This window comes from Cynocephalus volans, chromosome 17, assembly GCF_027409185.1.
Source record: "Cynocephalus volans isolate mCynVol1 chromosome 17, mCynVol1.pri, whole genome shotgun sequence".
Classification (NCBI taxonomy): domain Eukaryota; kingdom Metazoa; phylum Chordata; class Mammalia; order Dermoptera; family Cynocephalidae; genus Cynocephalus; species Cynocephalus volans.
Genome location: NC_084476.1, coordinates 24,219,310 through 24,247,193, shown reverse-complemented (window position 1 = coordinate 24,247,193; position 27,884 = coordinate 24,219,310). Strand labels below are relative to the sequence as shown.

The window sequence follows — 27,884 nt, the reverse complement described above, 5'->3', positions numbered from 1 at the left end:
TGAGGAAGACTAGCCATCTGAAGTAATTTTGGCAATTTAAAATATGTCCCATTTCCTCAGAGAAGATGTGAGTTCCTCTTTCCGCTAGTATTTTTCTCACTTGACATTCTATTCTGATTTGAACCTAGTTGATGGGTTGTGGAATCAGGGTTTAAATATCTTTCTTTATTAGTATGTGAAAAAAATTAAAGAAATATGCTAACACCATTTAATTCAAGGCTGCCCATGATGGCACACAAGACATTTGAGACTATATTTTACAAAGAAATGACAGCTTTTCATGTGCTAAGGATATGTAGTTTTTTCTTTCTCTTTCTTTTCTTCCTTCTATATTTTTGTTGTTTTTGTTAATAGAAATTCTATTTTTTCCAGTGAAAAATTTAGATAGAGCATTCTTTGTTTTTCAGCATTCATTTTTTCCCTTCAATTATTGCAATGCATGCATTAGTGCACCAGTTAGTATTTTTAGCAGAATAGTTGGGATTAAATGCAAGGTTACTGTATTGGTTCTATCCTAGAAGTATTCTTGCCTCCTTAATTGATTCTAATACATGTATAGTGGATAGAAATTTCATTTTTTATAGTGTTTTATTTTATGAGTTCTCTGTTATTTAATATGATCCAAGATATAATTCTCAAACGAAGAGAATGGCAAATTATTTTAATGATTTTATTGTTTTTATTTCTAGCTTATTCTACTAAGCTCAACAAATTTCCTGTATTTAATATTAATGATGACTTGAATGATCTGTGTACCAGTGCAGTAAGCCCAAATACCACCAAAGCCACGCGGTACGCCCTGAATGTGTGGCGATATTGGTGCATGACCAACGGGCTCAAAGATCACACGGACATCACCAAGGTAAGGGACTCTTGAGTTTATTTCTTTCCACCTTCACTGAGCTTCCAAGTGCCAGGCACTGTGCTAAGCACTGCAGAGAATACAGAACAGTTGCTTTCTGCCTGGGGAAACATCAAAAGGACATAAAATAGAAAAATATTGACAGTACAAAGTAGAATTTAGTACGTGTTTTATGAATTATAGATCAGAAATACCTGAAAAATTCTGATGGGTGAATGCATTTATTTGGTGAGACTAGAGAGAAAATTGATATTGAAGCTGTATATTGAGGAAGAGGTAAAATTTCAGTAGAATTAGGTGAGGCCAGGAGTCTTCTAGGCTGAGTGATATGAGGAAGAGTACAATTTAGGGGGACAGACTCACGTACAGCAGAGGCTTCATATATGGGTATAGTGGACTATAAAACTGGATTTTGATAACCCTTCACTGCCAAGCTAAATCTTACAAACACTGGGAAATCACTGAAGTTTCCTGTTTTTGTCTTTGGTAAGGAGAGACTTTATTTAAAAGGATTATTGCAGGGAAGGAGAGGGACTATTGCAATAAAGAGAACACTCTTACCACAAGATCTGCAAGCATTAGACAAAAGGTAAACCCCTGAAGTTTTGTTTTGTTTCATTTTATTTTAGTTTTTTTCTTTTGAGCAGGATGGAACATAATGAAACTGGTATTTTACAGAAATCAGTTGGAAGTGATGAACAAAAAGTTATTTAATGTTCTTGGTCCTCAGTTTCCCCATTTGTAAAATGAGCTCTTAAGGTCTCTTCCAAGTTGAAATACTTGAAGTTTGTGAACGGAAGGAAAAAGTCTTAGATATCTGGGGACAGAACAGAAATATACTGTATTTTTATTTGGATATATTGAGTCTAATTCAGATATCCAGATGGACATGTCCAAAAAGCAATTGGAAATGTGGGATTTAAAACATGGTGGAAATGTTAAAGCTGTAAGTGTGGATTTAAAGTTCTTTCAAATGGAAGTCATAATTGAAGCCCAAGGGCAGGTGACATCTCAGAGTTTGGGTGATGTGCTGAGAGAATCGAACTAGAGATGAAAGGAAATCCAGGTTTCTAATTCTGGCAGCATGGTGCACTAGATAGCGTGAGGCGCTTTTCTGCTGCACTTACAAGAAGAAAGGGACCCCCCACCCCCCCAAAAAAGGAGAGGTGAAACTTGGAGCAGTAAGCACATGAAAGGCATGGTTTCCTGAGGGCATATGTTGATAACATTAAGGAAAGGAATAGACAGGTAGATGAACTGAAGAAACTGTGATTTAGAAGAGGACTCTGAAAAGGTCCTAAAGAGGTTCTAGGTCAGTAGCATACCCTGGTTCCTAGCAGAGTCATATGCTAATAATCATTTTTTTTTTTAATAAAGAAAATGAAATTTTTTTTGCGTACAGTTTCTGGGCTGGGAAGTCCAAAGTCTATCTGGTAATGGCAACAGTGACCCAGGGATCTCACATTGCAAGATGGTGGAAGTAGAGAGAGCAGAGAGAGAGAGCAAGACAAACTCTCCTCCTCTTTTAAAGCTCTCAGAACCACACCCCTGACCACCATTTTTAGTCCATTCACTACTGCATGTTCCTACAATCCAATCACTTCTTCAAGCCTCCACCTTTCAATTACCATGATATGATTTCCCACCCTTTTAACAGACACAGTAGGGGCAAAATTTCTAATAGGTCTTTCGCAGATTAAGATCAATTAAATGTGTGCTCATTAAAAAAAAATAATAATCACCAGCCACTCAAGGAAATAAACCACCATGAGTGAGGATGAATAGAAACAATAAACAACAGATTTAGATACCATGACTTTAAACAGTAGATTGTACACTAACTTTGTATGAAATTTTTATAGAAATAAAAAGCATCATAAAAGTAAACAAGCAACAATATGCTCATCAAAATGATCTGGCAGATTTGAAAATAAATTAAAATATCCACTTCTGGTCATGAGTGAATCAAAGAGTCCAGAACTACCCTCTTGCTTTAACAACTAGAAAACTGGCACAATATATGAAACAACCCTTTTCAAACAGAACAGGAAGCATAGTACATGATCCCCAAGAAAGAGGAAGACTGAGAGGAGTGCTATCATCTCTCAGTCTTTCTGCCTGGATGCAATTTCTGAGCTGCAGTGAAGGGAGGGGTATCTGAACAGAGCCTGGCAACCTCACTGAGTTGAGGGGAGACAGAGATCAGAGTTTGGGGATGCTGAGGACATGAGTACACCAGAAAGAAATTTTAACATTAGGGCTGGCTGGTTAGCTCAGCTGTTAGAGCACAGCCTTATGACACCAGAGTCATGGGTTCAGATCCCATACTGGCCAGCTGCAAAAAAAAAAAAAAAGAAAGAAAAAAGAAAGAAAGAAAATGAGGGAGAAAATTTAACAATAATTGAAAAAAGTATGACAAAATCCAGAATTCAACAATGTAAATGTCACAATTTTTTAGCATCTAGTCAAATATTAGTAGACATGGGATCATGTGATTCACAGTCAAAAGAAAAGTCTTCCACTTACAGCCAATTTGGAGGACCAGATACCTGAAACAACCAAAAATCAGATAAAGATATAAAACAATGTTTTGCAAGGCTCTGTATAATAGGCAAAGGACAGTGATCTCTAAGAGACATGAAACAAACAAGGTGCTATCTATGAGTGCCTCAGCTTGCTTCCTTGAGAAAGTCAACAGGTCTGTAGTGCAAGGGGGTAGAATCCAGGCAGAGCACAGCAGACTTGCTGACTTGAGGAAGTGGAGCTGCACGTCCAGAGACTGAGGTGGCTAGAGTTGTCATGACATCATCCTGAAGAGTAGAGAGCTGTACAGAGAGAGAACTCAAGAGATCTGCATATACTCCCCTGAAATATTCTGCTGGGTACTGATCAGCATATGCATGTGAGGAAGCAACCTGAGGCTAGCAAAGAACCACCTAAAAGGATTAGAGGTAACATTACCTGTTCTCACCAGCCAGACTAGAAAAATCTCAGGATTCAGGGTATAGAATACTCAAAAAAGTCTTCCATCAGGTGTGGGGAATAATTAGCCTTAGTCTGATTACTGCTGTTTTCCTACCCAACAAATCTTACAAGTGAGACCCCAAAGAATCAGATGGTTTTCAAGTAACTTAACTGTGTCCCAGAACAAAGCTTAAGAATATTTATAGGAATATAGAAATATCTAGAACACAAGAAATGAAATTTACAATGTCTGGCATCTAAACAAAAATTATCAGACATGCAAGGAAGCAAGAAAATATATCCCTTAAAGAATGAATTAATCAAAACCAACCCAGAACTGACACAGATTATACAAGTAGAAGACAAGGACATTAAAACAGTTATTATATTTGATAAGTTCAAAAAGTTAAGTAGGGACATAGAAGATATAAAAAAGAACCAAAATGAACTTCTAGAGACAAAGCTACAATATGTAATGAAAAATAAACTGGTTAGGCATATTAAACATTAGAGAAGAAAATATGTGAACATGAATATATAACAATAGTAACTATGCAAAATGAAACAGAAAGAAAAGAACTTTAAAAATTCTGATCACTATCAGAGCATTAGTGTGATATGTGGGACAATTTTAGTTAACCTAATATACATGTAATTGGAATCCCTAAAAGGAAAGGAGAAGAGGAGAAGGGGGAAGGAAAAATATTTGAAGAATAATGGTAATTTCTCCAAATTTGATAAAAACTATAAACTCACAGATACAAGAAGCTCATTGAACCTTACCCAAGAAATGAAGAAAACTACACGAATGCACATCATAATCAAACTGCTTAAAACCATTGACAAAGAGAAAACTTTAAAGCAGCCAGAGAAAAATGATATGTTAGGGGACAGTGATGACGCAGAGGCAGAGAGGGAGCTGCCCAACCCGGCACAGCCCCGTGAGTGACCCCCGGCCCGGCCCTGCTCGGGGGGCGGACGCCCGCCCGGCTTCCGCCTGCTCCACCAGGCCACTCACCGGCCCTGGGGCTGCCTCCATTTTCTCAGGTGGTGGCAGCTCCGGCCTGGCTCGGCCAAGCCTGTCCTCCTCGCCCGGCTCGGCTCCTCACTGAGCCTTCCCACTTGCTTGCCCCGGCACGGGGCTTCCTGGGGCCTGCGGGCCGGCCTCCCCTCCCACCCCCACCACGGTTCTCTGGAGGGGCTGGTGGCGTGGGGCGTCCCCGGCCAGGGTCGGGAGGGCAAGGAAGTACAGGCTGGGCCGACTGTCACTCCACCGCACCCTGGGCTCTGGCCCCCGGTAAACTTCCTGTTACCGGGAGGCCACCAGTTCGGAAAAACGCCTAACCGATTTCTGGTTAGGAATACTGTGGTCGGAGAGTTCCCGAGTTCGCTTGAACCTGCCGGAGGGTTGACTGTGGGCGGGCACCGGAGTTGGTCCGCGCCGGGGGGATTCAAATGTGAACCGTGTGCTGCGGGCTCCTCCGCCGAGGAGCTCACGCTCTGGTGTGGGAGATAAGACAAGTACACAAATAACCGTGATACCAGGAGGAAGGTGATAAGTCCCGAGGAAGATCTACACAGTGCTACAAAGGGACCCAGAGTGACCGATCGTCTGCGCCTAGCAGAAACCTGGTAGACTTCCAGGGCAAGGTGGTGCCGAGCAGGGTCTTGAAGGCCCAGCTGATAGACGAGGGTTGCAGAAGACACGTCCCAGCCCAGCCCAGTGCGCACAGAGCGGGGAGATGTCCGGCTAGGGAGGCGGAGACTGGACAGAAACCACACACCCTGTGGGGTCGCCACTGCGTGATCCAACAGCCTGGGCCAGAGCGCACGGAACAGGGAGAAGTCCTGCACGGGAAGTAGAAGCTCAGCAGAGACCACACACCCTGCGGTACTGCCCCGTGATCCAGCAGCCAAGCGGAGTCCAAGCTGACCTGAGAGGTGGCTCCCCAGAGAGGCCCAAGACTCGAGGCAACCACACACACAAGGCACTAGAGGCCAACTGAGCAGTCACAGAGGTAGCCATAACAAATTGGCAACCACAGCAACATCTTAGTTAGTCAATAGTCTCAAACCGGTGGACTGTGAAACCCCCTGCCACAATGAATAAACATAAAAAAAAAAGATACCAGAAATACAAAAAATCAAGAAAGTACACCACCAAAAGTTAATAAATCTCAAACTCTAGAACCTATAGAACAAGAAGCCCTTGAAATGACTGACAAGGAATTTCGAGTGATAATTCTAAGGAAACTGAATGAGATACAAGAAAACTCAGCTAGACATCATGATGAAACGAGGAAAAGTATACAGGACCTGAAAGAGGAAATGTACAAGGAAATCAATGTCCTGAAAAAAAAATGTAGCAGAACTTGCTGAACTGAAGAAGTTATTCAGCAAAATAAAAAACACAACAGAGAGTTTAACCAGCAGGCTTGTCGAAGTTGAAGAGAGAACCTCTGAATTTGAAGATGGGCTGTTTGAAATAACACAAGCAGACAAAAAAAAAAAGAAAAACGAATCAAAGACATTGAAGAAAATCTGAGAGAGACATCAGACAACCATAAGCGCTCAAATATCTGAGTCATGGGTATTCCAGAAGGGGAGGAAAATGGAGATTGCATTGAAAACATATTCAACAAAATAGTGGCAGAAAACTTCCCAGGTACAGGAAAAATCACAGATCTTCAGATCCAGGAAGCTCAACGATCTCCAAACGTATTCAACCCAAAAAGGCCTTCTCCAAGACATGTCATAGTCAAATTGGCAAAACTCAGAGACAAAGAGAGAATCTTAAAAGCTGCAAGAGAGAAGCATCAAATCACCTATAAGGGATCCCCATCAGGCTAACATCAGACTTGTCATCACAAACCCTAAAAGCTAGAAAGGAATGGGATGATATATTCAAAATCCTAAAAGACAAAGATTGCCAGCCAAGAATACTCTACCCTGCAAGGCTATCCTTCCGAAATGAAGGGCAAATAGTATATTTCTCAGACAAACAAAAACTGCGGGAGTTCACTACCACACGACCACCCTTAGAAGAAATCCTCAAGGGAGTACTGGGTTTGGTTCCTGAAAAATAACTACCACTGCACTAAAAACCCAAGAAAAATCAAAACCCACTAGTATAATAAAAATGGCATTCATGAAGAGAAAACAAACAAACAAAAACGCTATCTACAACCTAAGGAACCAACAAACACAGAAACCAAACAGTAAATCAGAAAGCAAGGAACAAAAGACACCTAAGACAACCAAATAACCAACAAAATGCTAGGAATAAATCAACACCTTTCAATAACAACTCTTAATGTAAAAGGCTTAAATTCCCCAATCAAAAGACACAGACTGGCTGACTGGATCAAAAAGGAGGACACAACTATATGCTGCCTACAAGAGACCCACCTCACCCATAAAGATTCACACAGACTAAGAGTGAAAGGATGGAAAAAGATTTACCATGCAAACAGAAAAGAAAAACGAGCTGGAGTAGCTATTCTTATATCTGACAAAATAGACTTTAAACTAAAAACCATAAAATGAGGGACACTACTTAATGATAAAAGGACTGATGCATCAAGAAGACATAACCATCATAAGTATGTATGCACCCAATGTTGGAGCAGCCAGATTTATAAAACAAACTCTATTAGAACTAAAGAAGGAAATAGATACTAATACCATAATAGCAGGGGACCTGAACACCCCACTGTCAATATTAGACAGATCATCTAGGCAAAGAATCAGTAGAGAAACACAAGATCTAAACAAGACTCTAGACCAATTGGAATTGGCAGATATCTACAGAACATTCCATCCAACAACCTCAGAATATTCATTCTTCTCATCAGCACATGGATCATTCTCCAGGATAGATCACATATTAGGTCACAAATCAAGTCTCAGTAAATTCAAAAAAATTGGAATTATCCCATGTATTTTCTCAGACCACAACGGATTAAAACTAGAAATTAATAACAAACAAAACTCTGGAAACTATACAAACACAAGGAAATTAAACAGCATTCTACTTAATGACATATGGGTCCAAGAAGAAATCAAGCAGGAAATCAAAAAATTTATTGAAACTAATGAAAATAATGATACATCATACCAAAACCTGTGGGATACTGCAAAAGCAGTATTAAGGGGGAAATTTATTGCATTAAATGCTCACCTCAGAAGAATGGAAAGATGGCAAGGGAACAACCTAACACTTCACCTTAAAGAACTAGAAAAACAAGAACAATTCAAACCTAAAGTTAGCAGACGGAAAGAAATCATTAAGATCAGAGCAGAACTGAATGAAATTGAAACCCAAAAAACAATTCAAAAGATCAACGAATCAAAAAGTTGGTTTTTTGAAAAGATAAATAAAATTGACAAACCATTAGCATGGCTAACAAAAAAAAGAAGAGAGAAGACTCAAATAACAAAAATTAGAAATGAAAAAGGCGATATTACAACTGATTCATCTGAAATACAAGGAATCATTCGAGACTACTATAAACAACTATACGCCAATAAATTTGAAAATCTGGAGGAAATGGATAAATTTCAGGACACACACAAGCTCCCAAGACTGAACCATGAAGACAGAGAAAATTTGAACAGACCAATAACAATAAAGGAGATTGAAGCTGTTATCAGAAGGCTCCCAACAAAGAAAAGCCCAGGACCAGATGGATTCACAGCAGAATTTTACCAAACATTCAAAGAGGAATTGACACCGATTCTTTACAAACTATTCCAAAAGATTGAAACGGACGCAAATCTCCCAAACTCATTCTATGAAGCAAACATCATCCTGATACCAAAACCAGGTAAAGATATAACCAAAAAAGAAAACTACAGGCCAATATCCTTGATGAATACAGATGCAAAAATCCTCACTAAAATACTAGCAAACAGAATACAGCAACACATACGAAAAATTATTCACCACGATCAAGTGGGATTCATCCCAGGGATGCAAGGGTGGTTCAACATACACAAATCAATAAATGTGATACACCATATAAATAAAGTCAAACACAAGGACCATATCTCTATAGATGCTGAAAAAGCATTTGATAAAATTCAGCACTCATTCATGACAAAGACCCTCTATAAGTTAGGTTTAGAGGGAAAGTATCTCAACATAATTAAAGCCATATATGATAAACCCACTGCCAATATCATCCTGAATGGGGAAAAGCTGAAAGCTTTTCCTTTAAGAACAGGAACTAGACAAGGATGCCCACTCTCACCACTCCTATTCAACATAGTGTTGGAAGTACTAGCCAGAGCAATCAGAGAAGAGAAGGAAATAAAGGGCATCCAGATTGGAAAAGATGAAGTCAAACTGTCCCTGTTTGCAGATGACATGATCCTATATATTGAACAGCCTAAAACCTCTACAAAAAACTGCTGGAATTGATAAATGATTTCAGCACAGTAGCAGGATACAAAATCAACACACAAAAATCAGTAGCATTTCTTTTCTCCAATAGTGAACATGCAGAAAGAGAAATCAGGAAAGCCTGCCCATTTACAATAGCCACCAAAAAAATAAAATACTTAGGAATTGAGTTAACCAAGGAGGTGAAAAATCTCTATAATGAGAACTACAAACCACTGCTGAGAGAAATTAGAGAGGATACAAGAAGATGGAAAGATATCCCATGCTCTTGGATTGGAAGAATCAACATAGTGAAAATGTCCATACTACCCAAAGTGATATACAAATTCAATGCAATCCCCATCAAAATTCCAAAGACATTTTTCTCAGAAATGGAAAAAACTATCCAGTCATTTATATGGAACAATAAAAGACCACGCATAGCCAAAGCAATGCTGAGCAAAAAAAATAAAGCTGGAGGCATAACACTACCTGACTTTAAGCTATACTACAAAGCTATAATAACCAAAACAGTATGGTACTGGCATAAAAACAGACACACTGACCAATGGAATAGAATAGAGAATCCAGAAATCAACCCACACACTTACTGCCATCTGTTCTTTGACAAAGGCACCAAGCCTATTCACTGGGGAAGGGACTGCCTCTTCAGCAAATGGTGCTGGGATAACTGGATATCCATATGCAGGAGAATGAAACTAGATCCATACCTCTCACCGTATACTAAAATTAACTCAAAATGGATTAAGGATTTAAATATACACCCTGAAACAATAAAACTTCTTAAAGAAAACATAGGAGAAACACTTCAGGAAATAGGACTGGACACAGACTTCATGAATACAACCCAAAAAGCACAGGCAACCAAAGGAAAAATAAACAAATGGGATTATATCAAACTAAAAAGCTTCTGCACAGCAAAAGAAACAATTAACAGAGTTAAAAGACAACCAACAGAGTGGGAGAAAATATTTGCAAAATATACATCTGACAAAGGATTAATATCCAGAATATATAAGGAACTCAAACAACTTTACAAGAAGAAAACAAGCAACCCAATTAAAAAATGGGCAAAAGAGCTAAGTAGGCATTTCTCTAAGGAAGATATACAAATGGCCAACAGACATATGAAAAAATGCTCAACATCACTCAGCATCCGGGAAATGCAAATCAAAACCACATTGAGATACCATCTAACCCCAGTTAGGATGGCTAAAATCCAAAAGACTGTGAACGATAAATGCTGGCGAGGCTGCGGAGAAAAAGGAACTCTCATACATTGTTGGTGGGACTGCAAAATGGTGCAGCCTCTATGGAAAATGGTATGGAGGTTCCTTAAACAATTGCAAATAGATCTACCATACGACCCAGCCATCCCACTGTTGGGAATATACCCAGAGGAATGGAAATCATCAAGTCGAAGGTATACCTGTTCCCCAATGTTCATTGCAGCACTCTTTACAATAGCCAAGAGTTGGAACCAGCCCAAATGCCCATCATCAGATGAGTGGATACGGAAAATGTGGTACATCTACACAATGGAATACTACTCAGCTATAAAAACGAATGAAATACTGCCATTTGCAACAACATGGATGGACCTTGAGAGAATTATATTAAGTGAAACAAGTCAGGCACAGAAAGAGAAATACCACATGTTCTCACTTATTGGAGGGAGCTAAAAATTAATATATAAATTCACACACACACATACACACACACACACAAACCGGGGGGGGGGAAGAAGATATAACAACCACAATTATTTGAAGTTGATACAACAAGCAAACAGAAAGGACATTGTCGGGGGGGAGGGGGGGAGGGAGAAGGGAGGGAGGTTTTGGTGATGGGAAGCAATAATCAGCTACAATGTATATGGACAAAATAAAATTAAAAAAAAAAAAAAAAAAAAAAAAAAAATATACATCTGACAAAGGATTAATATCCAGAATATATAAGGAACTCAAACAACTTTACAAGAAGAAAACAAGCAACCCAATTAAAAAATGGGCAAAAGAGCTAAGTAGGCATTTCTCTAAGGAAGATACACAAATGGCCAACAGACATATGAAAAAATGCTCAACATCACTCAGCATCCGGGAAATGCAAATCAAAACCACACTGAGATACCATCTAACCCCAGTTAGGATGGCTAAAATCCAAAAGACTCTGAATGATAAATGCTGGCAAGGTTGCGGAGAAAAAGGAACTCTCATCCATTGTTGGTGGGACTGCAAAATGGTGCAGCCTCTATGGAAAATGGTATGGAGGTTCCTCAAACAATTGCAGATAGACCTACCATACAACCCAGCTATCCCACTGTTGGTAATATACCCAGAGGAATGGAAATCATCAAGTCGAAGGTATACCTGTTCCCCAATGTTCATCGCAGCACTCTTTACAATAGCCAAGAGTTGGAACCAGCCCAAATGTCCATCATCAGATGAGTGGATACGGAAAATGTGGTACATCTACACAATGGAATACTACTCAGCTATAAAAACAAATGAAATACTGCCATTTGCAACAACATGGATGGACCTTGAGAGAATTATATTAAGTGAAACAAGTCAGGCACAGAAAGAGAAATACCACATGTTCTCACTTATTGGTGTGAGCTAAAAATTAATATATAAATTCACACACACACACACACACACACACACACACACACACACAACGGGGGGGGGAAGAAGATATAACAACCACAATTACTTGAAGTTGATACGACAAGCAAACAGAAAGGACATTGTTGGGGGGGAGGGGGGGAGGGAGAAGTGATGGAGGTTTTGGTGATGGAGAGCAATAATCAGCCACAATGTATATCGACAAAATAAAATTTTAAAAAAAAGAAAAAAAAAAGGAAATATCCCCTTACCAGTCATGTTTAAGAAGAAAAAATAAAAACAAAACATAAAAGTACATGAAGCAAAAAAATGATAAAATTTAAAGGAAAAGTAGCAAATCAACAATTTTAGTTGGAGATTTCAATACTTTTCCCTTGGTAATTTCTAGAACAAGTACACAGAAAATCAGTAGAGAAAAGGATGTAAACAATACTATTATCCGAACTTAACTTATTTGACATTTATATAGCTCTCCAACCAACAACTGCCAAGTACATATTCCTTCAAATACACCTGGGATATTCACCAAGGTAGACCATAGGCTGGGTCATAAAACAATTCTCAATTAATTTGAGAGAACTGAAGTCATATAGAGTATGTTCTCTGTCCACAGCAGAATTGAATTATAAGTTGATTATAGATAGCTAACTAGAAAGCTAACATATTACTAAATAACCCGCAGACCAAGAAATCACAAAGAAAGTTATAAAATATTTTTGAACTGAGTGAAAATTAAATCACAACTTATCAGAATTTGTGGGATGCAACGAAAACTGCTTACAGAAAAAATTTTAGCTTTAAATGCTTATATTATAAACGAAGAAAGATCTAAAAAACAATGAATATGAAAAAAAAAGAACTTCAAGAAATAAAAACTATACTGTTGAAACAAAAAATATATTGAGCTAAAAAGCAGGTTTAGACTCACGTGAAAAAATAATTAGTAAATTATAAGAAAGATCTGAAGAAACTATCCAGACTATAGCATAAATAGCAAGATTATGGCAGTTAAGAAGAGGGGCTAAGATTTAGAGAATAGAGAAGACTTAAATTACTAAAACCAGGAATAAAAGAGGGATAATACTACCAACTTTATGCAAATAAAAAGGATTTTAAGGGACTACTTACAGTGAACAATTGTATGCCAACAAATTAGGTAATTTAGATAAAATGGGCAACTTCCTAGAAAGACACAAACTACCAAAACTGACTCCAAAAGAAATAGGAAATATGATAGAATTGTAACAAATAAGTAAAGAGAATGAATTTGTAACAACAGCAACAAAAACTACCCACAAAGAAAAGCTCACACCCAGATATCTTCCATGGCGGATACGTGTCTTTCACGAAGTCTTCCAAAGAAAGAGAAGAGCAGGGAACACTTCCCAAGTCATTCTGTGAGGCCAGTATTATCCTGATATCAAAACTAGATACAGACATTCCAAGAAAACTACAGATCAATACCTATTATGAATACACACAAAAAAAATCCTCAATAAAATACTAGCAAGTTGAATTCAGTACATATAAAAAGGATTATACAACATGATCAAGTGGGCTTTATCCTAGGAATGTAAGGTTGGTTTAGCATCTGAAAATCCATTAATGTAATACGCCATATCAATAGGATAAAGGACAAAAGGATAAATCCATGTAATCATCTCAATAGGCACAGAAAAAGCATTTGAGAAAATTCATCACCCCTTCATGATAAAAAAACTCAACAAACTATGATACCTTCCTCAGGCTGATAAGGGGTATCTATGAAAAACCTACAGCTAACATCATATTTAGTGGTAAAAGACTGTATGCTTTCCCCATAAGTTCAGGAATAAGACAAGGATGCTCTTCCATTTCTATTCAACATTGTGCTGGAGGTTCAAGAGAGGGCAATTAGGCAATAAAATGAAATAATAGGCTTCCAGAATGGAAAAGAAGTAAACTATCTCTTTTTTGCAAATGGCATGATCATATTTGTAGGAAATCCTAAAGAAACCACTAGACAACAATTAGAACTAATAAATGAGTTCATAAGGTTGCAGAATACAAGATCAATATACAGAAATCAGTTGTATTTTTATAGAGTAACAAACAGCAAACCAAAAATGAAATTAAGAAAATTTTATTTACAGTAGCATCAAAATAATAAAATATCGGGGCTAGCCGTTTAGCTCAGTTGATTAGAGCACAGCCTTATAACCCCAAGGTCACAGGTTCAGATCCACTTACTGGCCAGCTGCCAAAAGATAAAGAATAAAAAATTTAGCAATAAATTTAGCCAAAGCAGTTCCCGATTATACACTGCAAACTACAAAACAATATTGAAAGAAACTAAAAACTTAAATGGGAAGGCAACCTGTGTTCATGGATTGGAAGACTTAATATTGTTAAAATGGCAATAATCTCTCAAATTATCTACAGATTCAGTGCAGTCCGTATCAAAGTCCCAGCTACCATTTTTGCAGAAATAGGACACTGATTGTAAAGTTCACATGGAAATATAAGTGACCCAGAATAGCCAAAACAATCTTGAGAAAGAAGATCAAAGTTGGATAACTCAAACTTTCTGATTTCAAAGCTTACTACAAAGCTGTAGAAATCAAGACTGTCCTACTGGCACCATACATATAGATCAATGGAATAGAATTGAGAATAGAGAAATAAACCCTCACATTTATGCCCAATTGATTTTAACAAGGTTTAAATGGAGAAAGAATAGTTTAACAAATGGTGCTGAAATAACTGGATATCCAATGAAAAAGACTGAAGTCAGACCCCAACCTCAAACCACATAAATAACCCAAATAAATCAGTAAAAAATAAACTATTTTGTTCTTAATAATAATTAAGTGTAATTATTAATGTATTATTAATAATAATTTATTAACTAAAAATGGATCAAAGATCTAAATGTAGGCACTACACCATCAAAAAAAAAAAAAAGGAGACAACCCACTGAGTGGAAGAATATATTTACAAATTGTGTATCTCATAAATGACTTGTTTCTCAAATATATAAAGAACTATGACAACTCAACAGCAAAAAGACAAATAACCCATTTTTAAAATGGGCAAATGATCTGAAAAGACATTTCTCCAAAGAAGATAAACACAGGGTCAATAAGCACATGAAAAGATGCTCAATCTCAAGCACATGAAAAGATGCTCAATCTCATTACACATCAGGGAAATGCAAATCAAAATCACATAAGATTCTACTTCCCACCCAAAAGGATGGCTAGAAAAAAAATCATAATTACAAGTGTTAGTAAGGATGTAAAGAAGTTGGAACTCTCATACACTTCAAATGGAAATGTAAAATGTTACAGCTGCTTTGGAAACAGCCTGGCAGTTCCCTAAAAGTTAAACATGGAGTTACTATATCACCAAACAATTCCACTCCTAGGCATATAAAGAGGATTAAAATGTATGTCCATACAAAAACTTGTATACAGATATTTATTACAGCATTATTCACAATAGCCAAAATGTGAAAATAACCTATGTGTTCATCCAAAGATGAATGGATAAACAAAATGTAGCATATCTGTACAATGGAATATTATTCAGCAATAAAAAGGAATGAAGTACAATACATTTTACCACATGGATGAACCTGGAAAATGTTATGTTAAGTGAATAAGTCAGACACAAAAGAATAATCTGGAGGCTGGCTGGTGGTTCACTTGGGAGAGCAACATGCTAATAATGCCAAGGGGCTAGCCTCCAGAAAAAAAAAAAGAATGATCTGTATGATTCCACTTATGTGAGGCATCTAGAATAAGCAAATTCATAGAGACAGAAAGTAGGGTTACCAGTGCCTAAGGTGAAGAGGAAATGAGAAGTTATCGTTTAGTGGGTACAGAGTTTCTGTTTGGAATAATGAAAAAGTTCTGGAAATGTATAGTGGTGACAGTTACACAACACTGTGAATGCAATTAATGCCACTGAACTGTACACTTAAAAATGGTTAAAACGGTAAATTTTATGTTATGTATATTTTACAAAAATTTTAAAAACCCAAATAAATCAATAAAGGTAACCTTTTAATAACAATTAAAATAATGATTAATAATTATTCATAATAATTTAAAATTTTTCCTATTCTCACAGACTCCCACCACCATTTCTCCATCCCCACTAGCCTTAACCTTTTTTTTAGGTCAGAGGATCTTGTCTTTCAGACTCTCTGAAATTACTATGAAGGTAGTTGTCTGTTGCTGGGAACCTGTCCATTTCCATACAGGAATCCACGAAAAGAGTTTCATTTCTCCACACCCTTCACAACTTAGATAACATCTACATCCCAGGTGGTGAAAATTTCTCAACTGTCCAGTAGAGTGTGCCTTATCCCCACTTCCAGGTACTAATATTTCTTAGTTGGTGCCTGTGTTGTCTAGAGGAATAATGGGTGAAGAAAAAGATATATGTCAATACTCTGTAATCCACTCACAGGGGCCGCTCACATTAAATATTTCTTAAGAAAAAGGCCAGTATCTTAAAGAATTAGCCTATATTTAGTGAAAAGAAACAATTGTGGCTTCAAGTGCCCAACTCTTAAACATCACTCTCTTGGCTTTAATGCAAGATATTTTTAGTCTAGGTGTGTCTTTAAAGATAGGTACAGCTCTGATCATGGTTTGGCAGCTGGTGAGCTTCAAATTTAGTTGCTTCTTCAAGGGAGAAAGAAGGTGACAAATCAGACTTCAAAATCCCAGTAGGCGTAGTGTACACTGCTGGTCTCACTCTGTGATCACTGTGTGATCCACATAATATTTTTTTCCTGCCAGTTGTCATCAGAAGTGTGACCTACTCCTCACTGATTCATCTCCCTCAAGGTTGCTATCTCGTTGACTTACATGGGGGTACCTCAATAAGTTCGTGGAAAAATATAACCGAAGGATAATATAATTCTTTCCATGAGCTTTTTGAAGTACCCTCATGTGTTTCTTAGACTCACTCATGAGAAAATGGAGCATCTTGAAGTTCAATACATATCCTTCTGAATAAAGTAAAATTTGGTAAGTGCAAAAATACATTCATATTTGTTGTCAGAATTGGTTACTTAAGATTCATGTTTTCCTGTAAGATTACATGTAGTTCATAAGCATGTTCTCCACTTTCTTTGTCCTCCTGGACAGAACTACCACAAAGAGAGCTTGAGGCATTCCCCAAAACGTGACTCTTGGTTTCACTTTTCTTACAACCTGTCTCTTTCAATGTCAACGATTAATTTGTAATTCCAGAGCTTTGGAATTTGCCAAATAAGTCTGTTATTCTTATTTATTATTTCCCATCAGGGTCATCAGCCCCATTACCAAGCTCTTGCTTCTCTTTGGTCACTTTTATGTAGAGGAAGCCAAATTTATAATCCATGGTGAATCTTGACGAGGTGAATCAATTCAGAGTGGCTGATGAAAGAAAATGGCTTCTTGCAGTGTCTTTATAACAGATTGAAGACCTTGGTAAACTGGAGGAATTAATCACCAACCAAAACTGAGTCTGAGAAAACTGAGGAGGCAGCCATCATTGACCAGAATGAACTGTTTCTGTGTGCAAACAACATAAATTTTGTGACTTGACATTTCTCTAGGAATTGCTTTTTCTGCGATTTTCCTTTGAAACTTGTGGTATCCTGTGGAAATCAAGAAAAATATTCTGTATCCTAAGAGAGCTTGGTTCTCCTGACACCAAAGTTAATTCATTGATTTAATCCACATTTATCAGTTTATTGGGTTATCAGTTCAGGCTTTTTAGTATGTATTGAAGACCCAGACATGAATGAGATGTATTCTTGCCTTTAGGGAGCTTTCAGTTCACTTTCAGACATGGACATATATATAAGAGGCTATACAACATAGAAAGGTCCTTAATAAAAATTTGAATTAAGTGCTGTGGGATCCCATGTGAGAGAGTAACTTTGCTTAGGAAAGCTGAAGAAGCTTTCATATAAAAAAGGAAAATTTGAGCTAGCTCTGGAAGAATGAACAGAGATTTTTCAAATAGAGAAGATTAGAAGAAAAGCATTCTAGGCAGAGGAAGTAGCATGTGCAAAGACTTAGAAGCATGAAAGGGCCTCATGGTTTCTGGGACTAGCAAAAGTTCCATGAGGCAGAAACCATAGAGTACAAAGAGAATAGATCAGGCTAGAGAAGTAGGGTTTGTACATTATCTATTGCTGCATGACAAACCACTCAAAATGTAATGGCTTAAAGCAACAGTCATTTTATTTGCTCATGATTTGATGGGTTAGCATTTTGGGTTGAGCTCAGCTGAATGCTTCCTCTGCTGGTTTTACTCTGGGTACTCATGCAGGTGCAGTCATCTGGATATTCTATGGAGACAGCCAGTCCACATATTCCCATCATCTAACCGGACTTCCTCACATGGCAACATGGTGTGCTAAGACCAGTAGGAAGCTATAAGATGAAAGCAGAACTCCTTGAGGCCTTGGCTTGGAATTCACATTGTACTTCTGCCTATCCTGTTAGTCAAAATAACTCACATGGTCAGCCCATATTCAAGGGGTGGGAAAATAGATTCCATCTCTTTTGAGATGAGCAGCAAAGTCACATTGCCAAGGGGTGTGTGGACACAGAAGGGGATTCTTGTAGCTGTCATTGCAAACAGTATACCACAGGGTAAAAGCAGATTGGGAAGACTTGCGTACAATTTAGCCTAAGGGCAACAAGAAGCTGTCAGAGGTTTGTTTTTTGTTTTTTGTTTAAAGCACTAAGGTATAAAATAAGATTTCCTGCTCTGTGCCCCTTATTTAGGAACCATTTCTCTCCTACAATCCACATGTTTATTGAATAAGCCATTAATACTATGGATCACCTTTTGGCAAGCTGTTTGGATCAGAAATGGTTCAATCAGAATCCTTCATTTTTCCTCCAGAAAATGAGAGTTGATCTCTTGCCAGTACTTGAAGCTTTAAGATGTAAATCTTGGGGAGTACAAAGTGGCTGTGTTTGCAGCTACAGGAAGAAAGCCAGTTTGCACAGAGAAGCAGAGGTGAGAGATAGAATGAGTCCTGATGCCCTTGGAGGCCACTATTTCTGATATCCCTCTTTGCCTAGGTTTATTCAACTTTGGTCTATCTCTTGCAACCAAAGGAGTCCCAACTAATACAAAGGTTAACACCTATAAGTAGGAAGTTGCAAATGATAACATAAAAACCCAAAGCCAGCTGAGTTTGAATGAAATGGTTATTGGGAAATTATTTTTACTAGTTATTGCTGGTATACTAAAAAGGTGTTCTTATATTTTGTACACATCTAACCTCCTATTTCTGATAGTTTTTCAGCTTAATCTCTGAGTTTCTTAGACCAACAATCAGTTTATCAGAAAACAATTATATTTTGTCTTTTTCCTTTCCTTTCCTGTATATACACATACATACGTGTGTGTATATGTATGTAGAATATTTTTTTTTGTCTTACCTAGTTGCTAGAACTTCTAGAACAATGTTATATAATAACTATGATATTCAGCATGCTCATTGTGTTACTGACTTTATAAGAAAGATTCTAACGTTTTCATTGTGGGTATAATTTTTATAGTTCTTGTCTCTAAAATACTCTTCATCATAGTAAAAGGATTCTTTTCTTCTAATCTGCACTTAATTTGAATTTTTAAAAATTTGAAATAGATATCACATTTTAAAAAATAATTTTTCAGTATCTATCAAGTTCATATTACTTTTCTCCTTAATGTATGAATGTCAATTATATTAAAATATTTATTAAGATTGAATTATCCTTACACTCTGCAATAATCCCCACTTGTTTTGATGTAGTATTGCTTTACTGCAGTCCTACATTTGATTTGATAATATAGGCAGTCCTTGTTTTATGAGGTAGCATGTTAACTGGAACTGCGTATCAGAGCCATGACCTTGCTTTGCATGGTACTAATGTGGATACATTTAACATTGTAATGTGCAGAATGAAAATTGCCTGCATATTACTTAGGGAAATGTAACTTACATTTATATTTATATACTTTGTTTTTTGGTGTAACATATCAGTCAGATTTGGGTTAGAAAAAAATGAAGAACCTTTTTTTTCTATGCCTGAAACTGTTTAAATACAACAGAAAAGCTGAACTGACTCCATAAAGCTGAACTGACTCAGGAACAGAATACATCTTTGACAATGATTTCACTCTTCTCTTGTGTGGGGTTGTTCAGATCTTTTACCCCTTATTGAACTAGCTTTGGTAATTCATATTTTGCTAGAAAATTGTTTGGTTTATCTAGATTTTCAAATTAATATGCATAAAGTATGTGGATATGATATTCTTTCATATTTTTTACTCTTTTCATTTTCTGCAGTTATAGTCTTCCTTATTCCTAATATTGTTTGTTTTTGGTGGCTGGCCAATATAATGCAGGGATCTGAACCTTTGACCTTGGTGTTACAAGGCGGTGTTCTAACCAACTGAACTATCTCCCTAATATTTTTTAAATGTATACTTCCTTTCCTCCTTTTTCTCTCTCTGCCTTTCTGTCAGACCTGCTAGAAGTTTGTCAACTTCATAGGTCTTTTCAAAAATTACATATTTTCATTTTTTATCTATCCCAATCTGTATCTTTTCTATTTCATTAATTTATATTTTTATTGATTTACTCTACTATTTTTGAATTTGGTTTACATTTTCTAGCTTTTTGAGTTGCATAATCAGTTTGCTTATTCTCAATGAAGTTTTCTAAGTCATTTAAGACTGATGTTATTGGAATATATTTAGCAATATCACATACAATTTGATAAGTAATGTTTTCAGTTTGGTTAGTTTTAAATCTATAATTCAACTTTTATCTGCTGTTTGACTCAAGGGCTATTAGAAGAATCAATGTTAGAGCTGGCTGGTTAACTCAGTTGGTTAGAGTGCAGGCTTATAACTGCAAGGTCAAGGGTTTGGATCCCCATACTGGCCAGTTCCCCCTCAACCCCCCCAAAACAATGAATGTTACCTGTACAGTTTCTAAGTAAAAAAAATTTATTGAGATTTTTTTGTCCTAGAATGTGTATTCAACCTGAATAGACTATGAGCAAAGTCTAGTTTGCTCTTTACAGCTCCATCCTGAAAATAAAGCTCTCTTACTAGCCAGGTTTCCTTCTCTTCCTACCATACCCAAATAAGGAGCTATCTCTGTCAGTACAGTCATTAAGGTTTTCATATCATTTTAACAAATATTGGTATTGAAACCCCGTGGATCATTAAGCCAGCGATTAAGCCAGTGGTCTTTCCCTACAGCACCATGGTTAGTAACAGCAGGATCAAGGGATCAATGCTGGAGTGATTCAGAGTTTAAGTTTAGTTCAGGAATCCTTCAGAGAAGATGGTTGAATTTTATTGAAGTGGAGGGAAGCAAATGATTTGCAAGCAAAAAAGAACAAAGAGCTTTCCAGAGAGGAATAGTGAAAGTTACAGAAGGCCAATAATAATAATAATTTATATTTATATATCTGTATTTGCAGACAGACATGTGTATATGTGTGTGCACGTGTGTGTGAGGAGTATGTGTTCATTACTATCTACAAACCCTTTCATAGTCCACTTTTTAAGTATTACAGTATTCCCTTGAGAAGGAATTGTTATTTCTGTTTTGCAGATAGAAACAATGAGGTTTAAAGAGATTAATTAGTTGGAGCCAAATATGGAACTTAGATCTTCCAGCTTGAATTCACTGTTCTTTCTACTGTTTCATGCTAAGGGATCAACCCTCTAGAGGCTGCAAAATGTCTTGTCCACAGTACAGTCTCTGGTGAGGATTAGGAGAAGGAAGGAGGGGTCTGGCTATTAAGGTGTCCACAAATGTGTAACCTCAGTGTTTGTCTCATTTGAGATCCCTGCAGTGAAGTTGAACGAGCTGCTCGAGAACTTTTATGTCACCGTTAAGAAGAGTGATGGTTCAGACTTCCTGGCCACCTCGCTCCATGCCATTCGCCGAGGCCTGGATCGCATCCTGAAGAATGCAGGTGTGGGCTTTTCCATCACGAGCAGCACCTTCAGTTCTTCCACCAAGAAACTCAAGGAGAAGCTGTGGGTGCTGAGCAAGGCAGGGATGTCAGGTGCCCGTTCTCGCAATATCGTCTACTTTTCCCTTTCTGATGAGGAGGAGATGTGGCAGGCCGGGTGTCTAGGGGATGACAGCCCTATCACTCTGCTGTCCACTGTGGTCAAGTACAACAGCCAATACCTGAATATGCGGACGCTGCAGGAGCACGCAGATCTGATGTATGGTGATATTGAGCTGCTCAAAGACCCACAAAACCAGCCCTACTTTGCCCGGACAGACAGTGTCAAGCGGGAGAATCGGAGCAGTTCCACTAGAGTGTGTCATGGGAAAATCTACCATGAGCATTCCAGGGGACACAAACAGTGCCCTTACTGCCTTCTGTACAAGTACATGTACATCCACCGGCCTCCCACCCAAATGGAAGCCAAGTCTCCTTTCTATCTTACTGCCAGAAAGGAGGCCACAGACATGGGCAGTGTGTGGTACGAGGAGCAGAGGATGGGACTACGGTCTCTTCGAGGAATTGTCCCAAACTTAGCCAAGAAGGTCAAGCTGGAAAACTGTGAGAACTTTACTTTCGTCTCATTTACTCAGGTCTCCAGGAGGCTTGGCTCCCACAGTTGCTGCCAATGAGCCCTACTGGGTCGAGGCCACTCACTGCCCTGCTCGCCCTCATAGGTGAGAGCTGCTCAGGCAGCCACAGCCAGCTCTGGAAGCAACCCACAGCTCTGAGGAAGCAGGGGCCGACCGTGCGTGACTTCAGGGTCAGGCTGCTCTCCATCAGCATGGCCTGCTATTCCTGACTCGCAGTTTGTTTTTTAAATGAAAGTAGATGAATCTGAGTAATTTGGATTGTTTTATCCAAATGTGTATCACCTTTGTTAAATGATAGAATCTAACACAATGTATAATTGCTACAGACAAGAGTGAGGAAATTCATTTTATCGAGTGCCTTTTTAGCACAGGTTTTCTCAAAAAGAAAAAAACAAAAAAGGAAACTTTAAGTAGTCATTAAAAAAATCCCGGTAGCCCAGTAGCTTTAGAATGTTATGAAGACTATACACTTTGTTGAATTCCATTCATAATAAGGAATTAGAAAGAGAGAGGCAGACATGTTAACTATTTGCAGGAGAAAAAATGCACTGGACACCTTTTGTTGATGGATAACTTGGTTCTGCAGAGCAAGCAGCTTCGTTTGAGGGAAGATCCTGGAACTGTACTCAGTCATCTGATAGGAAGGCAGGGGCTGCACTGACTGCTCTCAGCAGTGAAAGGAACTCAGTCTCTGTAGTCAATGGGGACAATTTTATGAGAAAAGATTAACGCACCAAAAGGGTGTTTGTGAGAACAAAGTTTCCAGTGAACTAGATGGCTTTGTATCATGAGGGCATTTCCACTAGTGAAAGAAAATGGCTTGGGAAAGCCAACTGTGATCAAAATGTGAAACCTCTTGAAGCAGAAGTGCCTACGTTTTATTTCTCAGCACCATGTGACAGCTCTTTTTATTTGAACAATTTTTGGAGTTTTTAATCTGTTCTCTGTGTCATACAGTTGTTCTGTCAGCATAAAGCACTGGATCTGTGAAACAACTAAAGGTAATTTTTAGGCTTAGCCAGGAAAATCCAACAAAACAAGCTGCAAAGAAAACAAATCCCAAAATGTGTTTATTAAAGAGCTTTGAAATATTTTTGTCAAAGTATGACTTTTTCAGCCACAGTAGATATCATCATTTTAGGTTGGCACCAATGCTTGGGGACACAATGATTTAAGCAACCTACCAGGTAAGCAAACCCAGCATTAAGGACGTCATTGTAAAATCACAGCATGATGATAGGTTTTTAATGCAGTTTGAAACTGTTTCACTCAGGTTAACTGACCCCATGTTATTTAAACATCAGCAGAATTTTCTAAAAACTACTCTGAATGCAACAATCAGTGAAAAAGGAGCCCAAAGAGTGCTAATTAATAATAATAATTTCTAGGGATCTTTATTTTGTATTTGAGGAAAAACTGCTGTAACTTTATACCACTATGTTCCTGTGTGTGCTTTCTAAATCCTAAATTAAAATTCCAATACAAATTCATTTGTAGGAATTTTAAAATCAGTCCTATTTCTTTTTCAAGATATCTTAATATTTATTTTGTTTTTTAAAATCATCCACTGGTCATTGAAATATGTAATACTTCCTTTACCAGAGAAGAATCAACCAATGCTGCCTTAAGGTTTAACGTTGTTCCCCTTTTAGTTACTGCACATTTATAATTTTGTTTACTAGTTGATCTTTCCCGAGTAGAGCTTAATTTTGCCATATCTCCATCTATATATAAATAACAGGTAATATTTAATAATTAGTGTTATGACTTGATATTGCATATTGTTCTGTTGTGGTTTCCTGTAGTGATTTGGGGGTTTTGATTAAAAAGAAATAGACACAAAACATTAGGTCCAGTTTCCTTTGGTTTGCTAACATCCAAAGGATATTTTGTTTTAGAAAGCAGATGGCCATTTTTCTTGTCAGTTCTGTACTAAAACTGAAATAAAATGTATGTGAACTATTGGGCAGAGCCTGCAGCTTAATTAAATAAGACCTCCATTTTTATTTTAAATAGATTTGAGAAGAAATTGCCATTAGGAATCACTGGGATCTTTTCAGACTTTAACATTTCCAAAAGTAGCAATAACTGATCCAGAAGTTGTAATCTTGGTAGTGGCTTTTCATCAGCTGAATAACCTTCTCTGCCTCGGATTTGTTGCCTATTACCTATTTGATGTGCTATAAATCCCCAGAGTTCTGAAGTGACTGATTATAATAAAATGTCAGGAGGGAAATCTTCAGTATTATCTGATGGAATGAAAGAACTGTATCTTAGCATCCTAAATGCCGTCCATAACATGCTTCCTTGGGGAAAGGGAATGAGAAGAAAAACACATTCATCAAGTGTCACCATGTCTCACCCATTGTACTAGGGTGTTTTTTCTATTATGTACTTGTGTATATATGTGTATGCATGCATACACACACATACACACACATTTTTAAGTTTATATGTGGTAAAGCCTGGTAAACCTGCTAAAATGGCAAAGCACCTATCCATGTGCAGCCTTGGCCGTCCTCAGAGGATCTTCAGGGGGCCAGAGTAACTCGTTCTCAGTGGGTGTTCAGCTAAGGCAATTGTTCTGTCTTTCCAGTCAGCTCTATGTCATACTCACTGGGGACTCCATGATTTTCTGCTCTTGGCCTAAGGCCGGAGAAAGGAGAATCTTAAAGGAAGAGAGGGAGGTTAAGAGCATTTTTTCCACTTACTTTTGGGTTTTTTGTGCTTCAAAGTGGGATTGACTATCAAGAATTTGCCAGTTCACCTAGGCACGGTTGCCTCTGGGCTCTGTGTCGGGAATAGTGGTGCTGTAGGTGTTTGGAGAAGACCCGTGGTGTCCTTTGGGTGAGCTCTTGCCAGCAGCACCTTCTGTGTCTGCTCTAAAGGGAGCCCTGCTTTTTTGGTACTGCCTCCTCAAAATCTAGCAGGCTTCCCTGTTGGCAATTTATTCTGGAAGAGATAATAGGGCATCAACTTGAAGAGTATGATTCAATTAAGTATAGAGTTTATTGCAGGACTAGACACATCACAAGCATACAGCAAATGTTAGCTATTTTAATTATAACTTTTGGTAATAATTAGTGTTATTCAACTAATCTGCATTATATCACTTATTTCTTCCATTATGGAGGTTCACTCTCTCTTAAACTGTTAAACTTGAAAAGGAAACCAGACCAGATAATTGTCAAGTTAAATGCATTTACACCCATGAATTCTACCTCCAAAACAACCAAGCCCTGATACCTCAGATGTAAGCAAAAACATGTGAAGGAAGAACAGAGAAGTCTTAAGAGGCTTTATTAAAAAGTTTTTCCACAGTTTAGTGTGTTTGCAAAGAGGAGTATGGAAGTACCTAATCAAAGCTGTGAAAGAAATGGTGTCCTTGGCCATGTGGCATTTTCTGGCTTTCCTTGGATTTTATGCTGTATTAATCTGCTGACTGTTTGAAGAAATGTGAAATTCTGTTACTTTGATCTTTATTTTAATTCAACCTTATTAGAAGCATCAAGCACTATATACCACTCTCTGATAGACATAGTCATTAGGAGAATCTGGACAAAGAAAACTCATGTAGAAACTGAAGCATCTTGCTGCAGTGAAAAGCATGCTAGACTGGGAGCTACTTCAGTACTGGCTTGGGCAAATGCTGGTGTTACATTCCTGAGCTATACAGTGAGATCAATGAATGGATCATCTCCAGGGCGAACAATGTTACACTTCTGCAATACCTCAAGGCCATATAGTTAAGAAGTGGCAAAAGTAGGATACAAAGTTCCTAATTCCTCAAGGTCAGATAGTTAATCTCCTAATGTAGTGCTTCTCACTATACCGGGATGCTTTCTTTAGGAATAAGAGTTTTCTTGAATTTTCGGGTTCCACAACTTCTAAAATTATTTTGCTATCTGTAGGCAGCAGAATGTTGATGATTTTTCCTAGTTTAGGCTAACACTGGCCACACTGTTACTACTTAATTAGACTAAACAGAATGTTTAAATATTATCTTTATCAAACAGGCATCACTTTGTTGCTTTTATGAGGTGTGGATTGCTAAAAAATTTTGAGCTAGTAACCAGTTACCTTTTGGCATCAATTAATGCAAACAATGAAGACCTCAAAGAAAGGTTACCTCAGTTTGTCTACCCAAGCCCCAATTTAGTCTAAATTAAGGCCCATACATATTTAGCTGTTAACAGACAGCTCTGAATAGAATACATTACAAGTTTCAAGTCTGTATATATCTTTAAATGCTTCTGCTTTGGGGGTGAATTTTTAGTGCTCTGTGTTAAAAGAAAAATATTCAATTGTTTAGGCAGTGTTCTAAGGTAAAGATCTTTGTTGTCTTTTTCCCATATAAATGAATCACCTTAATTAAAATGTAAGCGGTGGTAGGGGGACTGGTGGTGACCTACAGCTACGCTCCCTTTTTGAGAGAAGAGCTAGGCCATGGGGGATGTTAATTAAACTAACATCTCTGGAAATTCCTATATGTGATGTGTGTATTCTGACATCACAGAATTTCCCAAAACTCCTTTGAGGGAGCTGCCCATCCTTCAGGCAAACTTTGGGCATTATTATTATGACTTTGAGTACGTCTAGTTCTTTACAGTTCATGAAATCCAGAGAAGTTCCCCATGTTTAGTTGTTGATCACAATCAGAGTGTTACACTCAAAGTTCTTTATTATTTATCTAATGCAGCTCATATGGAAGTTAATCATTTCAGGAAAGAAGACCAAAAAAAATCACTGGATAATATGTAGATGCATATTAGTTTCATTACTATTAAAAACAATTAGATAGATCTCTCTTGCCCATTTAGATGAGAATGGGCTCCTAAATACTTAGTGGTCAGTATAACTGATTTGATTAATTTGCACTTAACTGTGATGGTTGTTACATCTACTGATTTCTTCAAATAAAAGTTTCTAGAAGGGTCTGATTTGACTAACACTATGTTTAGTGCATCCTTGCAGCTGCCTCATATTCTCATTTAATTTTCACAACAGGTCTGCAAGTACGTCTAATTATTCTCATTTTACTTATTGAGAAACCAAGGCTCAACGAGGTTAATTTAACTTACGAAGTCTCACGAACTAGTAAGTTGGAGAATTTCAGTTTGAACGCAGTTCTTCTGGCTCCAAATCCAGTGCTCAGTCCACTAGACAAAACTGCCTCCTTCAGGCCCATAGAGGTCCATTTAACTTTTAAAAGTTAAACACAGTTTCTGTTTATTTGGGAAATATTCCATTTCTTGAGCAATACAGTGTCACACCTTACATACTCTCTTATTAATTGATTAGTCACTTGGTATAATTTAATAGTTCCCAGAAAGCCTGATGGTTTTCTATGAATGAGCATAACATTTTCTGCCTACTGAGACCCTTCTGTCTTTTTCCAATTTATATTAC

General features: G+C 37.7%; 1 protein-coding gene across 2 annotated transcripts in view; it reads left to right on the top strand.

Annotated features, from left to right (window-relative positions):
* KIAA1958 (KIAA1958 ortholog) overlaps positions 1 to 23,542 on the top strand; it is a 138,753-nt gene extending 115,211 nt beyond the window's left edge. For both annotated transcript variants that reach the window (XM_063082285.1, XM_063082286.1), the window contains 2 exons: positions 690 to 862; positions 21,708 to 23,542. In XM_063082285.1, the coding sequence (XP_062938355.1) occupies positions 690 to 862; positions 21,708 to 22,514 (980 nt within the window). In that variant the 3' untranslated portion in view covers positions 22,515 to 23,542. The remainder of the gene's footprint in view (positions 1 to 689; positions 863 to 21,707) is intronic.
* Positions 23,543 to 27,884: the final 4,342 nt, after the last annotated feature.